The sequence below is a fragment of the Eleutherodactylus coqui genome, chromosome 12 (genome assembly GCF_035609145.1).
Source record: "Eleutherodactylus coqui strain aEleCoq1 chromosome 12, aEleCoq1.hap1, whole genome shotgun sequence".
Classification (NCBI taxonomy): domain Eukaryota; kingdom Metazoa; phylum Chordata; class Amphibia; order Anura; family Eleutherodactylidae; genus Eleutherodactylus; species Eleutherodactylus coqui.
Window position 1 is genome coordinate 124803406 of NC_089848.1, and position 16869 is coordinate 124820274.

At 46.8% G+C, this 16869-nt stretch overlaps 1 protein-coding gene across 1 annotated transcript in view; it reads left to right on the top strand.

Moving 5' to 3' along the window:
* LOC136587231 (macrophage mannose receptor 1-like) overlaps nucleotides 1-16869 on the top strand; it is a 327799-nt gene that overhangs the window by 159372 nt on the left and 151558 nt on the right. Inside the window, exons 11-14 of the mRNA XM_066585788.1 lie at nucleotides 2644-2708; nucleotides 2902-3002; nucleotides 4030-4172; nucleotides 13628-13742. Of these exons, the coding sequence (XP_066441885.1) occupies nucleotides 2644-2708; nucleotides 2902-3002; nucleotides 4030-4172; nucleotides 13628-13742 (424 nt within the window). The remainder of the gene's footprint in view (nucleotides 1-2643; nucleotides 2709-2901; nucleotides 3003-4029; nucleotides 4173-13627; nucleotides 13743-16869) is intronic.

Consider the following 16869-nt stretch of genomic DNA (forward strand, 5'->3'; position numbering starts at 1 on the left):
GCTTGACAAAGGAGTCACCGTAGCCTCTGAAATATACTTTGCGCCTCATCTCCTTATGCATTTGTAACAGTGTGGTTTGTGTGTTTACCAATAAATTGGACTTCACCCAAATCTTTATTTATTGTACTCCTCCACTATCTGTTCATAACACTGTGTCACCTTGGACCACATGAGGGAGGCATCCATGAGTACTCACCCGGACTCCCTCTTTTTTAAAGTAAGTCTCACTTATTGAAACACGACACTAGTGAAGTTGCAGCCTGTGCACTGGAGAGCCTTTCAACAAATACTTCCTTAAGCAAAACGCACTACACTTTTGGATCTAAGATTTGCAAAACTAAGCTCAGGTGATCTGCAATCAAAGGTTCAACTTAGAAAAAATGTACTGTGCATGGTGATTGGTGACTGTAGTCAGGTGATCCAGCATTCAGGGTGATAGTAAAACATGGTCGCTCCCAGCAGCAAGCAAGAATGTAATTTCACCACCCAAGAAAACCTTTTCTTAAATTTGTCGGTCAGTTCTTCCAAGGGTAATCACCTTCACCGTACAGCATGTTTACGTAATGGACTAATTGATTTTACAGGCACAAATACTACTTACAGTATGACATATCCTCAGGGTAGGTCATCAACAGTTGATAGAACAGAGTCCGCAGTGCTTGAACCTGGCCCATTATGCTGTCAGCATTCCTACACACACGGGTCTTAATTGCAAGTGCAGCTCCCAGTGTTGGTGCAAGGTTTTACTACTTGTTCAACGATCACCTCTTGTTGATCACTAATCAAACCATTGGTGCAACTGGCCCTGAATGCATTAAATAGATGGTGTAGTGAGCACAGATTCCTACATGCCAGATGGCTCTCAGAGCAACACGTTAAAGAGGTTGTCTCAGAATTAAAAAAAATAAATTCCTGCACTGAATCTTCTAAAAAAAAAACAACTAATGTTGCTCAACTGTTTAAGTCTTTGTTTAGTCTTCCTGCAGTGATGACATTTTATACGCAACCACTATCCTCATACTGGCATCAAAGTTGAAGCCAGTCACATGGATGTCTGCCTCATCATCACTGCAGGAAACAAAGAACAGCAGGGATGACCGAACCTTTGGTGCTAGAGCGGTGTGGAATATAACTGGTGAGTAATCTATTTTTTTTTAATGCACAGTATTTTATAACATTTACTGCAGTTTAATTTTTAAAACTCGGTCAACCCATTTAAAGTTTTAGTATCAAAATGACACATTCTTTCTATCGGGTTTATAGCATAGGTTTTTTATATGACTATTCAAATATTAAAATAAATCCTGAAATATTTCAGTTTTCACACTCCCCAGTGAAGCAAACACAATAAGCTGACATTTCCTGTTTCCTGACACTTACTTTTGACCTTTGGTGTGTAGACTGGGAAAGAGTCAGCAGAGCCATTATTATAAGAGAGCTATTATTAGTTTAATGAAAACAAAGATCTGGTACCGTGTTAGCCAGTAGAGCAAAATGTGATTGTTCCCAGCAAGAGAAACCACGTAATCTTGTAGATATGATACCTTTTAATGGCTAACAAAAATACATGATGTAATAGCGAGCTTGCGAACCTCTCGGGCTCTTTGTCCGGCTAAAAATGGAATAGATCTGAAGAGGCATGAATAGTTATACACACTTATAACATACATACTTATGACAAGGCACAGATATGGATGTGATTGGTTCACACTTAAAAGGAATTCTGCAACAGCAAACAAACTTTTTTTGTCTAGGCACTGATAGCGGAGTGAAAGTTTTATGGTCCCTGAATTACTGTTGGGGGGTGGGTGGGGGGAGAGGTTGTCAGGCTAGAAATGCTACAAGAGGTACACAAGCATTTTTAGGGTGACTACCCACTACAGTTTTTTTCACTGCGAAATTTGCAGCGTTTTTTTTTTCTGCAGGAGTGTATGGGCTATGGGACTTGTAAAGCTAAAATCGCGATTTTGTGGTAAATCACCATTTTACGCGATCACGATTTTAACATTACAAGTCCCATAGACCCCTGCAGAAAAAAAAAACGCTGTGAATTTTGCAGTGAAAAAAAACTGTAGTGGGTAGTCACCCTTAACAAGACACTGATAAGGGAGTAAAAATTTATGGTCCCTGAATTACTGTTGATGGGGGTCTTATCTGTGCAATGAATGTCTCACACCTCCCATTCACACATAAATGCTGGGGAATAATTAAACCCAGTATTCCGCGTGTTAAAGGTTGTTATCAATTTATATTCTCAAAACCATAGAAGAAACCAATCCCATCCATGTCTGTGCCCTGTCATAAGTATGTATGTTATAAGTGTGTATAAATATTCATTCCTCTTCAGATCTATTACATTATGTCTGACGAAGAGCCTGAGAGGCTCGCAAGCTCGCTATTACATCATGTATATTTGTTAGCCAATAAAAGGTCTCGTATCTACAAGATCACGTGGTTTCTCTTGATGGAAATAATCACATTAGTTTATGGTCACATTTCTGTCTAAGCCAGATTCAGTGTAGCTCCCATAAAGCACACACCGTCATCCAGGGAATTGAAAGAAATAAAAACCAAATTAGAGCAGCCGTGACGCTGGTGCGAACAGAGCCTTACTCACTTTGATCTTCTCATTTTCATTTCTAGATTTTTACAAAAACAGAAAAACCGTATTACATTGGCCTGCGTTTAGGACTGGATAAAGAATTTAAGTAGGTGCTTAACAGATAAAGCCGCCAATATTTATATTTTTGGTTAATAAATGTTTTATCGGCGATATACCAGTACATAGCTGTTGTATACATGCTTGATGCAGATCGGGAACTGCAAAGGCTTTCTGATCTTTCCCCTATAAGCATGTGTGTTCTGCTCTAATGTTATGCTAACCGCGTTATTTGTCATTAGGTGGATGGACGGCTCTCCAGTTGAATTTGTTGCCTGGGCGTTACGTCAGCCTGACTTTGCCAATAATGATGAGTTTTGCACGCAGATGCATACAGAGCAGGGTAAATCTATAATGATATTTCTAATTGAAACATTGTGAGAATTTGCAGCTTTACCGAGTACAGATCCTGCATATTACAGTATGGGAGAAAGGAGAGTTTACTTATACTTCATGTTTGGCAAATCGTATGTCTAAATTAATTGGCGCATCCCAATAAGACGGCAAGTAGTACAATATAGGGCGTGCAAATCCGTAGAAAATAAAACCAATGAAAGCAAAGAGAGGCAAGTACCGATCAAATACAGATGATGATACTGATTACCTATGATTGCTACTACAGACATCCCTGCTAATATTATAAATGCAAAAGTAACTTTATCCGTCTGTTTGTTACCTTTTCACGGCTAAACTGCTGAAGCGATTGTGATTAAATTTGGAAGGGAGGAAGGCATTAAGCTACGTTTTATCCCCAAAGTGTATAGAGTCCTCTAGGGAGTGCGACAAGACAGATTTATCTGGTGATGCGCAGGCGCATGAGTCCCTTGTGGTGCACAGTGCTAAGGCAGCAGAAATGCAGTCCTAAGCTCTTACTCACAATCTGAAGGTTGCGACTTCCATCTCCGCTGGTTCAGGTAGCCGGCTCAAGGTTGACTCAGCCTTCCATCCTTCCAAAATCAGTAAAATGAATACCCTTGATGATGGTGGGAGGCTAATAAATTACCTGAAAACACTACTAATAAAAAAAAAACATGGCGCTGCGCCATACAGATGTGAATCTCGCTTATGATAAAATTGTTGCTGAGAGCAGCTACAGTCCATGGGTGTCAGGAAGGAGCAGTAACAGTAGGCTACCAGCTTGTCCGTGCAACTGGCTGCAAGGAAGATCCTGCTCTAGAAATCAATGTAAAGCAGCTCACGGCTGAGCCTGCACCCGCTGCTCCCTCCTACCCTCCGCACCCTGAAGCTGCGACCCAGGCAGAATAGTAAGCTAGAATATATTAGAGTATGAGCACTTTGTAACTGCACTGCATATTTGTACAGAACTCCTTTAACAAATGCGTCAATACTTTCTATATAATTTTTCATAGGACTTTGGTATGACACAAACTGCGGATATCCAAGAGCATTCATCTGTGAAAGAACAAATAGTTCCATTAATGCTCCATTAGCCCCCACTGTTCCTGCACCGGACGGTGGATGTCCACCAGATTGGCTTCCATTTGGACAAAAGGTAATTTTGACAACACAAGTACAATATTATTATTAGCGGGTAATATTGTAGGATATAGAATGTAGAGCACACGGCAATAGGAACTTGTGTATGCAGCCCCACATGTAGGTGATGGTGGGATGCGTTGGGGGATACTGTATTATTGTAGAATTTAAGCAGGGGTATAGTCTAAAGAAAAATTGCCATTATGTTAGGGTCTGAGGAACAGTATAGGTGGTGCCAGCAGCTGCGGTGGGCTGAAAAGCTGAGCCTCGGTTAACCATTTAGCATCATGTTTTGTGGTTGTGCTCATAACTTTACCGTGGCTGGGTTATGTAAATGGGGACTGTGGTAAAGTATAGCATGACATGGTGATGCAGTGACTGTATAGTAATCGATACCGTTGATGCACAGGCACTGCAGACTAAGGTAATCACAGCACAGTTACTGGATATAGCATCATATCCTACTTGACTCATTTTCTCCTTTTCTTCTCCATTTGTCTCATACCATTATGGCGGCTTCTCTTGAGAACTACGTTGATTCTGCAGCCATTTCTAACTTCTACAGCAACACAAATTCAGTGTCCAAACACATACAAATATACTGGGAATAAAGCCACCACCAAGGTCCTGATGCACCATGTTGTTGACTAGAGATGAGCGAACGTACTCGTCCGAGCTTGATACTCGTTCGAGTATTAGCGTGTTCGAGATGCTCGCTATTCGAAACGAGTACCACGCGGTGTTCCGGTTACTTTCACTTTCGTCTCTGAGATGTTAGCACGCTTTTCTGGCCAATAGAAAGACAGGGAAGGCATTACAACTTCCCCCTGTGACGTTCAAGCCCTATACCACCCCCCTGCAGTGAGTGGCTGGCGAGATCAGGTGTCACCCGAGTATATAAATCGGCCCCTCCCTCGGCTCGCCACAGATGCATTCTGACAGAGATCAGGGAAAGTGCTGTCTTGCTGGAGTTGCTATAGGGAGAGTGTTAGGAGTTATTTTAGGCTTCAAGAACCCCAACGGTCCTTCTTAGAGCCACATCTGACTGTGTGCAGTACTGTTGAGGCTGCTTTTAGCAGTGTTGCACATTTTTTTTGTATATCAGCCGTGCAGAGCATTGCGTCCTGCAGTAATTTTACATAGTCCAGGGCCAGTAGTGGTGGTGAGCCAGGGACAGTGAAAGACATATACAGTCTATATAGGCAGTGGGCTTTTCCAACTAAATTTGGGGAAAAAAATCTATTTGGGCTGCCTGTGACCGTCCTCAGTGTACTGCGTCTCTGCTGGGGGTAGTTGTCCTAATTCATACGCAGCTAGCTAAGTGTTACAGCAGGCTTGCGCAAAATTCTTTCCTGGCTCTGCGTTGCCTCTTACATCACCGCTGTATTCCTGTCCAGAGTGAAACAGTCTGCAGTAATTTTACATAGTCCAGGGCAAGTAGTGGTGGTGAGCCAGGGACAGTGAAAGACATATACAGTCTAATAGGCAGTGGGCTTTTCCCCAAAAAATTGGGGAAAAAATCTATTTGGGCTGCCTGTGACTGTCCTCAGTGTACTGCGTCTCTGCTGGGGGTAGTTGTCCTAATTCATACGCAGCCAGCTAAGTGTTACAGCAGGCTTGCGCAAAATTCTTTCCTGGCTCTGCTGTGCGTTCCGTAAGCGAAGTCAGCCTCCAACCACAGGCCAATAAGCGGCACATTTAATTACAGCATTCTGTTTCTGCACTACTGGTAATACACCATGCTGAGGGGTAGGGGTAGGCCTAGAGGACGTGGATGTGGACGCGGGCCAGGACACGGAGGTCCAAGTCAGGGTGTGGGCACAGGCCGAGCTCCTGATCCAGGTGTATCGCAGCCGACTGCTGCGGGATTAGGAGAGAGGCACGTTTCTGGCGTCCCCACATTCATCTCACAATTAATGGGTCCACGCGGTAGACCTTTATTAGAAAATGAGCAGTGTGAACAGGTCCTGTCGTGGATGGCAGAAAGTGCATCCAGCAATCTATCGACCACCCAGAGTTCTACGCCGTCCACTGCTGCAACTCTGAATCCTCTGGCTGCTGCTCCTCCTTCCTCCCAGCCTCCTCACTCCATAACAATGACACATTCTGAGGAGCAGGCAGACTCCCAGGAACTGTTCTCGGGCCCCTGCCCAGAATGGGCAGCAATGGTTCCGAATCCTCTCCCACTGGAGGAGTTTGTCGTGACCGATGCCCAACCTTTGGAAAGTTTCCGGGGTCCGGGGGATAAGGCTGGGGACTTCCGGCAACTGTCTCAAGAGCTTTCAGTGGGTGAGGAGGACGATGACGATGAGACACAGTTGTCTATCAGTCAGGTAGTAGTAATTGGAGTAAGTCCAAGGGAGGAGCGCACAGAGGATTCGGAGGAAGAGCAGCAGGACGATGAGGTGACTGACCCCACCTGGTTTGCTACGCCTACAGAGGACAGGTTTTCAGAGGGGGAGGCAAGGGCAGCAGCAGGGCAGGTTGGAAGAGGCAGTGCGGTGGCCAGGGGTAGAGGCAGAGCCAGACCGAATAATCTACCAACTGTTTCCCAAAGCACCCCCTCACGCCATGCCACCCTGCAGAGGCCGAGGTGCTCAAAGGTCTGGCAGTTTTTCACTGAGAGTGCATAAGACCGACGAACAGTGGTGTGCAACCTTTGTCACGCCAAGATCAGCCGGGGAGCCACCACCACCAGCCTCACCACCACCAGCATGCGCAGACATATGATGGCCAAGCACCCCACAAGGTGGGACGAAGGCCGTTCACCGCCTCCGGTTTGCACCGCTGCCTCTCCCCCTGTGCCCCAACCTGCCACTGAGATCCAACCCCCTCTCAGGACACAGGCACTACCGTCTCCCGGCCTGCACCCATACCCTCACCTCCGCTGTCCTCGGCCCCATCCACCAATGTCTCTCAGCGCACCGTCCAGCCGTCGCTAGCGCAAGTGTTGGAGCGCAAGCGCAAGTACACCGCCACGCACCCGCACGCTCAAGCGTTAAACGTGCACATAGCCAAATTTATCAGCCTGGAGATGCTGCCATATAGGGTTGTGGAAACGGAGGCTTTCAAAGGTATGATGGAGGCGGCGGCCCCGCGCTACTCGGTTCCCAGTCGCCACTACTTTTCCCGATGTGCCGTCCCAGCCCTGCACGGCCACATCTCCCGCAACATTGTACGCGCCCTCACCAACGTGGTTACTGCCAAGGTCCACTTAACAACGGACACGTGGACAAGCACAGGTGGGCAGGGCCACTATATCTCCCTGATGGCACATTGGGTGAATTTAGTGGAGGCTGGGACAGAGTCAGAGCCTGGGACCGCTCACGTCCTACCCACCCCCAGAATTGCGGGCCCCAGCTCGGTGGTGGTATCTGCGGCGGTGTATGCTTCCTCCACTAAACCACCCTCCTCCTCCTCCTACGCAACCTCTGTCTCGCAATCAAGATGTGTCAGCAGCAGCACATCGGCAGCAGCCGGTGTCGCGCGGCGTGGCAGCACAGCGGTGGACAAGCGTCAGCAGGCCGTGCTGAAACTACTCAGCTTAGGAGATAAGAGGCACACGGCCCACGAACTGCTGCAGGGTCTGACAGAGCAGACCGACCGCTGGCTTGCACCGCTGAGCCTTCAACCGGGCATGGTTGTGTGTGACAACGGCCGTAACCTGGTGGCGGCTCTGCAGCTCGGCAGCCTCACGCACGTGCCATGCCTGGCCCATGTCTTTAATTTGGTGGTTGAGCGCTTTCTGAAAAGCTACCCACGCTTGTCAGACCTGCTCGGAAAGGTGTGCCGGCTCTGCGCACATTTCTGCAAGTCCCACACGGACGCTGCCACCCTGCAACATCGGTTTAATCTGCCAGTGCACCGACTGCTGTGCGATGTGCCCACACGGTGGAACTCTATGCTCCACATGTTGGCCAGGCTCTATGAGCAGCGTAGAGCTATAGTGGAATACCAACTCTAACATGGGCGGCGCAGTGGGAGTCAGCCTCCTCAATTCTTTACAGAAGAGTGGGCCTAGTTGGCAGACATCTGCCAGGTCCTTGGAAACTTTGAGGAGTCTACCCAGATGGTGAGCGGCGATGCTGCAATCATTAGCGTCACCATTCCTCTGCTATGCCTCTTGAGAAGTTCCCTGCAAAGCATAAAGTCAGACGCTTTGCGCTCGGAAACAGAGCCGGGGGAAGACAGTATGTCGCTGGATAGTCAGAGCACCCTCATGTCTATATCTCAGCGCGTTGAGGAGGAGGAGGAGGAGGAGCATGAGGAGGATGAGGAGGAGGGGGAAGAGACAGCTTGGCCCACTGCTGAGGGTATCCATGCTGCTTGCCTGTCATCCTTTCAGCGTGTATGGCCTGAGGAGGAGGATGATCCTGAAAGTGATCTTCCTAGTGAGGACAGCCATGTGTTGTGTACAGGTACCCTGGCACACATGGCTGACTTCATGTTAGGATGCCTTTCTCGTGACCCTCGCGTTACACGCATTCTGGCCACTACGGATTACTGGGTGTACACACTGCTCGACCCACGGTATAAGGAGAACCTTTCCACTCTCATACCCAAAAAGGAAAGGGGTTCGAGAGTGATGCTATACCACAGGACACTGGCGGACAAGTTGATGGTAAAATTCCCATCCGACAGCGCTAGTGGCAGAAGGCGCAGTTCCGAGGGCCAGGTAGCAGGGGAGGTGCGGAGATCAGGCAGCATGTACAGCACAGGCAGGGGAACACTCTCTTAGGCCTTTGACAGCTTTCTGGCTCCCCAGCAAGACTGTGTCACCGCTCCCCAGTCAAGGCTGAGTCGGCGGGAGCACTGTAAAAGGATGGTGAGGGAGTACGTAGCCGATCGCACGACCGTCCTCCGTGACGCCTCTGCCCCCTACAACTACTGGGTGTCGAAGCTGGACACGTGGCCTGAACTAGCGCTGTATGCCCTGGAGGTGCTTGCTTGTCCTGCGGCTAGCGTCTTGTCAGAGAGGGTGTTTAGTGCGACTGGGGGAATCATCACAGATAAGCGTACCCACCTGTCAACCGACAGTGCCGACAGGCTTACACTCATCAAGATGAATAAAGCCTGGATTTCCCCAGACTTCTCTTCTCCACCAGCGGACAGCAGCGATACCTAAACAATACGTAGGTTGCACCCGTGGATGGAAGCATTGTTCTCTATCACCATCAAAAATGTGGACCTTTTAGCTTCATCAATCTGTGTATAATATTCATCCTCCTCCTCCTGCTCCTCCTCCAGAAACCTCACGTAATCACGCCGAACGGTCAATTTTTCTTAGGCCCACAAGGCTCAGTCATATAATTTTTGTAAACAATTTTTATATATTTCAATGCTCATTAAAGCGTTGAAACTTGCACCTGAACCAATTTTTATTTAAACTGGGCTGCCTCCAGGCCTAGTTACAAATTAAGCCACATTAACCAAAGCGATTAATGGGTTTCACCTGCCCTCTTGGTTGGGCATGGGCAATTTTTCTGAGGTACATTAGTACTGTTGGTACACCAATTTTTTGGGGCCCTCGTCTACAGTGTAATCCAATTAATTTTTAGCCCACCTGCATTAAAGGTGACGTTACATCCGCTGTGCTGGGCACTGCAATGGGATATATTTATGTACCGCCGGTGGGTTCCAGGGAGGCACCCATGCTGTCGGTCCACAGGGAGTTGTAACTGCATGTGTCCACTTCTAAAGAACCCCTGTCTGACTGGGGCATGCAGTGTGGGCCGAAACCCACCTGCATTAAACATGACATTACCTCAGCTGTGATGAGCAATGCAATGGGATATATTTATGTACCGCCGGTGGCTTCCTGGCACCTACCCATGCTGTCGGTCCACACGGAGTTGTAACTGCATGTGTCCACTTCTAAAGAACCCCAGTCTGACTGGGGCATGCAGTGTGGGCCGAAGCCCACCTTCATTAAACATGACATTACCTCAGCTGTGCTGGGCACTGCAATGGGATTTATTTATGTACCGCCGGTGGCTTCCTGGCACCCACCCATGCTGTCGGTCCACAGGGACTTCACAATAGGGAGTTGTACCTGCCTGTGTCTATGAATTAAAAACCCCGGTCAGGTTGGGGCATGCAGTGTGGGCCGAAGCCCACCTGCATTTAATCTGATGTTAGCTCTGCTGTCCAGGGCACTGTAATGGGATACATTTATGTCCAGCCGGTGGGTTCCAGGGAGCCACCCATGCTGTGGATGCACACGGAATTCCCATTGCGGAGTTGTACCTGCCTGTGACTATTTATAAAAAAACGCGGTCGGACTGGGGCATGCAGACACCTTGACAGAATGAATAGTGTGTGGCACATAGGTTCCCCATTGCTATGCCCACGTGTGCAGCTCCTGATGGCGGTGGCACAGGATTATATTTCTCACTGCTTCTCAATGCTACAGCATTGTGGGCTATCGTCCTGCCCCTTTTAAAGAGGGTCGCTGCCTAGCTGTGCCAACCCTCTGCAGTGTGTGCCTGTGGTTCCTCCTCATGGCAGACGCACTTATAAATAGACATGAGGGTGGCGTGGCATGAGGGCAGCTGAAGGCTGCGCAGGGACACTTTGGTGTGCGCTGTGGACACTGGGTCGTGCACGGGGGGTTGGGCAGCATGTAACCCAGGAGAAGTGGCAGCGGAGTGTCATCCAGGCAGTGATTGTGCTTTGTTGGAGGTAGTGTGCTGCTTAGCTAAGGTATGCCATGCTAATGAGGGCTTTTCAGAAGTAAAAATTGTTAGGAGGGGGGGGGGGGGGCCCACTCTTGCCGGTATTGTGGCTTAATAGTGGGACCTGGGAACTTGAGATGCAGCCCAACATGTAGCCCCTCGCCTGCCCTATCTGTTGCTGTGTCGTTCCCATCACTTTCTTGAATTGCCCAGATTTTCACAAATGGAAACCTTAGCGAGCATCGGCGAAATACAAAAATGCTCGGGTCACCCATTGACTTCAATTGGGTTCGTTATTCGAAACGAACCCTCGAGCATCGCGAAAATTTCGTCCCGAGTAACGAGCACCCGAGCATTTTGGTGCTCGCTCATCTCTATTGTTGACCTAAAACAATACTGTAATTCAGCAGAGGATGAAAGCTGAGGCATTTATCAAATATGTCAAACCTTTTTTAAATTAAAAGCAGAAGTCTGAGGATGTAGAAGAACATGGCTGAGACTGACGTCATGTCTCTTATAGACTGCTGCATATGACCTCATGTCCCTTATAGACTGCTGCATATGACCTCATGTCCCTTATAGACTGCTGCATATGACCTCATGTCCCTTATAGACTGCTGCATATGACCTCATGTCCCTTATAGACTGCTGCATATGACATCCTGTTCCTTACAGTCTGCTGCATATGACATCCTGTCCCTTATAGACTGCTGCATATGACAGCCTGTCCCTTATAGACTACTGCATATGACCTCATGTCCCTTATAGACTGCTGCATATGACATCCTGTCCCTTATAGACGGCTGCATATGACCTCATGTCCATTATAGACTGCTGCATATGACCTCATGTCCCTTATTGACTACTGCATATGACATCCTGTTCCTTATAGACTGCTGCATATGAACTCATATCCCTTATAGACTGCTGCATATGACATCCTGTCCCTTATAGACGGCTGCATATGACCTCATGTCCATTATAGACTGCTGCATATGACATCCTGTCCTTGATAGACTGCTGCATATGACCTCATGTCCCTTATAGACTGCTGCATATGACATCCTGTCCCTTATAGACTGCTGCATATGACCTCATGTCCCTAATAGACTGCTGCATATGACATCCTGTCCTTTATAGACGGCTGCATATGACCTAATGTCCCTTATAGACTGCTGCATATGACATCCTGTCCCTTATAGACTGCTGCATATGACCTCATGTCCCTAATAGACTGCTGCATATGACCTCATGTCCCTTATAGACTGCTGCGTATGACCTCATGTCCCTTATAGACTGCTGCGTATGACCTCATGTCCCTTATAGACTGCTGCATATGATATCCTGTCCCTTATAGATGGCTGCATATGACCTCATGTCCATTATAGACTGCTGCATATGACCTCATGTCCCTTATAGACTGCTGCATATGACCTCACGTCCCTTATAGTCTGCTGCATATGACATCCTGTCCTTTATAGACTGCTGCATATGACCTCATGTCCCTAATAGACTGCTGCATATGACATCCTGTTCCTTATAGACGGCTGCATATGACATCCTGTTCCTTATAGACGGCTGCATATGACATCCTGTCCCTTATAGTCTGCTGCACATGACCTCATGTCCATTATAGACTGCTGCATATGACCTAATGTCCCTTTTAGACTGCTGCATATGACCTAATGTCCCTTTTAGACTGCTGCATATGACATCCTGTTCCTTATAGATGGCTGCATATGACCTCCTGTCCCTTATAGACGGCTGCATATGACCTCCTGTCCCTTATAGACTGCTGCATATGACCTCATGTCCCTTATAGACTGCTGCATATGACATCCTGTCCCTAATAGGTTGCTTCTCATGGATGTGTCCCTTACAGACTGCTCCACATGACCCACCTGTTCATTAGAGACTGCTCACCCTGGTCCCAGTCATTCAGAGTCCCATTAGTGAATGGGTTTGAGGGAGATTACTGAGTTCATTGCTCAGCTATATCCATAGATAGCAAATGCACCAACGGTCACCCATGCGCAGCGGGAACTCATGATTGGTAGGGATTAGAGATGAGCGAGCATGCTCGGTAAATCAGATACTCAAGCGAGCATTGCTCTTCTCGAGTAACTGCATACTCGTTCGGTTAAATGCGGGGGGGGGGGGCAAGAGATCCCTCCCGCCGCCCTTCCCCCGCATTTGCTCGGACGAGTATGCAGTTACTCGAGAAGAGCGATGCTTGCTCGAGTATCTGCCTTTACCGAGCGTGCTCGCTCAACTCTAGTAGGGATCCCAGCAATCATACATTTATCAGTTACCTTGTGGATAGGAGATACATGGCTTTCGGTGGGACTCCCCAACGTGTAGACATGTGACCTCCCCTTCAGACCCTAGTCATACAGGCCTATCCAGATAGCTCCACCTGCCGTCTTTATTATCATAGCGCTCTTAACCCTTTCCAATCCACTGTCTGACGTCTGAAGACATTCTGATTGAAGGCTGTACAGCTCCGATGTCAAAAGACATCCGGCAGGGTATTCTTACTGTATATTACTGGCCGCTCTGTTGTCGGGGGCCTCTCCAGCATGTCCCATACCGCAGTACTGGCTCTAGCCAGCAAATGGCGCCATTGTACAATGGCAGAAAGAGAAAGCCCCCTAGGAAACCATGAATCCAAAATTGGATTGCAAAGGGTTAAAGTGAAAGCTAGGAATTTATGATAGTAAATGTACTGTAGATTGCCATTTATATTTAGCAATGTAATCTTATAGAACTATAATCATATCCTGTTAATGTATTGAAGTGTTATGGAATATTTGGCACCAAAGAAGATGAAGCGGCTCACTGGGATAATGCCAGACGTGCCTGTCTGTCCTTAGGAGGAAATCTGGTCACCATAAATGATGATCTGGTGCAATGTAAGTAATGCGTAGAATAAATAATGGTTCATGGGTGGATCGATCCCTGCAACCATTAGGTAAGAGTACCAGGCTTCCTTATGGATAGTCGGTCGGTCATACAACAGTTGCAATATATTGGATGGCATAAAACTTGTTTCTGGATAGCTTGTGACGTCAAGGATCTCTATTCAAGTATGCCACACCATGTGGCCGTACAGGCAGTAGGATTTCATTTAAACCAGCAAAGCAATTATTCTAGTGAGTTGAAAGAATTAATTATTTTATCGGTGGAATTTTTATTGTGTCAACACTTTTTTCATTTGACAACATGTATCTTTTACAGGTATTGGGAGCCCCGATGGGCTCTCGATTTCCACCTATGATAGCGAATCTAACCATGAGCTGGTGGGAGTCAAGATATATCTTTAGTGAGAATAATCCTATGTATGGCCACATGGTGTGGTATGGACGTTCCATTGATGATAGGATCATCATATGGGAGAAACATAATGAAATGACAGATGCATTGATAATGTTAGAAGAATTCTCTGAATATATTAATGTGAACACTTTCAAACTAAAATTCATCAGTACTTATGAGAACAATTAGACTTCATTTCTGGCTGTATGGGAATTGTATAGAAAAAACACTGCAGGAAATACAACACTTCACGCTGAGAGTGCTCACCCGGGGCATGTCATTGAGGCAATACCCACAGGGGAGTTGATTAGGGCTAAACGTGCATGCACCACACCACTGGGTTATAATACAGCACAGAAGGAAATCAAACAGGGATTGAGGGAGAGAGGATACAATGATTCATTATTGAAAGGACCAATTAAGGTGGATACATTGAAAAGGAAAGATCTAGTGGAATAAAAAGAGGATCCACACAATGAGGAATGTTTAATATTCTCCACAACATCTAGTAATGATTTTAACCCTTTCCAATCCAATTTGTATCCTGGTTTTCCTAGGGCGCTTACTCTTTTTCTGCCGTTATACAATGGCACTGTATGATGACTAAAGCCAGTACTGCATGAGGTGGCATGTTGGATAGGCTCCGACAGCAGAGAGGCTGGCAATATACAGCAAGAGAACCCCGACGGATATCTTCCAACATCGGAGATGTACAGCTTTAAATGATAAGGTCTTCAGACGTCAGACAGTGGATTGGAAAGGGTTAACATGATCAGAAAGCTATTTTATAAATTTGTCCGGGTATTGCGTCAAGATAAAATAACGGATAGCATTTTAGATAAGGGAGTCAGGGCTGTGGCAAAAAGGAACAAGAATTTGGGGGAAATGTTATCCCCAAGCCTCTTTTCCTCACAGAAGTAAAACACAGTGGCTACAGTATAAAGGGTGTGTGAAATGTGGAAACACCCGTTGTAGTGTGTGTCACCTGGCAAAGAAGTGTAATAAATTTACAGGTAGCATGGAAAGAAAGGAATATACCATCAGTAGCCACATAAACTGATTCTATGAATGCGCTGTATATTATTAGTTGTACCATATGCAACAAACACTATGTAGGTTGCACTACTCGAAAGTTAAAGGGGTTGTCTCGCGGCAGCATGTGGGGTTATACACTTCTGTATGGCCATATTAATGCACTTTGTAATATACATCGTGCATTAATTATGAGCCATACAGAAGTTATTCACTTACCTGCACCGTTGCTAGCGTCCCCGTCGCCATGGATCCGTCTAAATTTGCCGTCTTCTGGCGTTTTTAGACGCGCTTGCACAGTCCGGTCTTCTCCCTGGTGAATGGGGCCGCTCGTGCCGGAGAGCTGGTCCCACGTCGTCATCGTAGCTCCGCCCCATCACGTGTGCCCATTCCAGCCAATCAGGAGGCTGGAATCGGCAATGGACCGACAGAGCCCACGGTGCACCATGGGAGAAGACCCGCGGTGCATCGTGGGTGAAGATACCGGCGGCCATGTTGGTAAGGGAAGAAAGAAGTCGCCGCAGAGCGGGGATTCAGGTAAGTAATCTATATATATTTTTTTTAACCCATCCCTTTGGTTTGTCTCGCGCCAAACGGGGGCCTATAAAAAAAAAAAAAGAAAACGTTTCGATGTGAGACAACCCCTTTAAGAACAAGAATAACTGAGCATGAACGGCACGTAAAAAATTCTATATTTAACTCCTTCCCGCTCCTGGACGTACCTGGTACGCCATGGCAGCCTGGTACTTCCCGCAACATGACGTACCTGGTACGTCCTGGAGATAGCACGGGATCACATGTGATCCCGCGCTATCCCGCAGCGGGAGCCGGCTGTCAGTCACAGCCGGCGTCCCGCTCCAACAGCGGGGGGGCATCGGAGATGCGCCCGCCGCTGTTAACCCCTTCCCTGCCGCGATCTAAGTAGATCGCGGCAGGGAAAGAGTTCACAGAGGGATCGCGATCCCTGTGTGTCTCCGGCCGGAACTCGCGATGTTATCGCGAGAGCCCGGCCTGTCACCATGGCAACAGGACGCCAGACACTGGCGTCCTGTATTGCCTGTGCCTATTATCGCTGTACAAGCGATAAGGCATGGCAGAGCAGTAGCTCTGCCATGCCTTATGACAGCGATCATAGGCACAGTGATGTAAGTCCCTCAGAGGGACTCAAATAGTATTAAAAAAAAGAAAAGAAAAGTGTAAAAAAAAGAAAAATGTAAAAAAAAAAATGTAAAAAACCCCTTTTTTATGCTTTTTCTAATATTAGCATAAAAAAAGGGAAAAAAAACTAAAACCCCACATATTGGGTATTGACGCATCCGTAACGACGTGTACAAAAAGTTGAACATGCTTTTTATTTTGTACGACAAAAAGCGTTAAAAAAAACGCTAAAAAACAGAGGCAAAATGCTAATTTTTAGCATTTTGCCTCACAAAAAATGCAATAAAAGTGATCAAAAAAGCCGTACATTTCCCAAAATGGTACCAATAAAAACTACAGCTCGTCTCGCAAAAAATAAGCCCTCATAGAGCTCCGTACATAGAAAAATAAAAAAGTTACAGGACTTTGAATGCAGCTATAGAGAAAAAAAAAAGATTTCCAAAAAAAGGGGGTTTTATTGCAAAAAAGTGTAAAAACCTAAAAAAAATATAACAATTTTGGTATCGTTGTTACCGTACCGACCCGCAGAAAAAT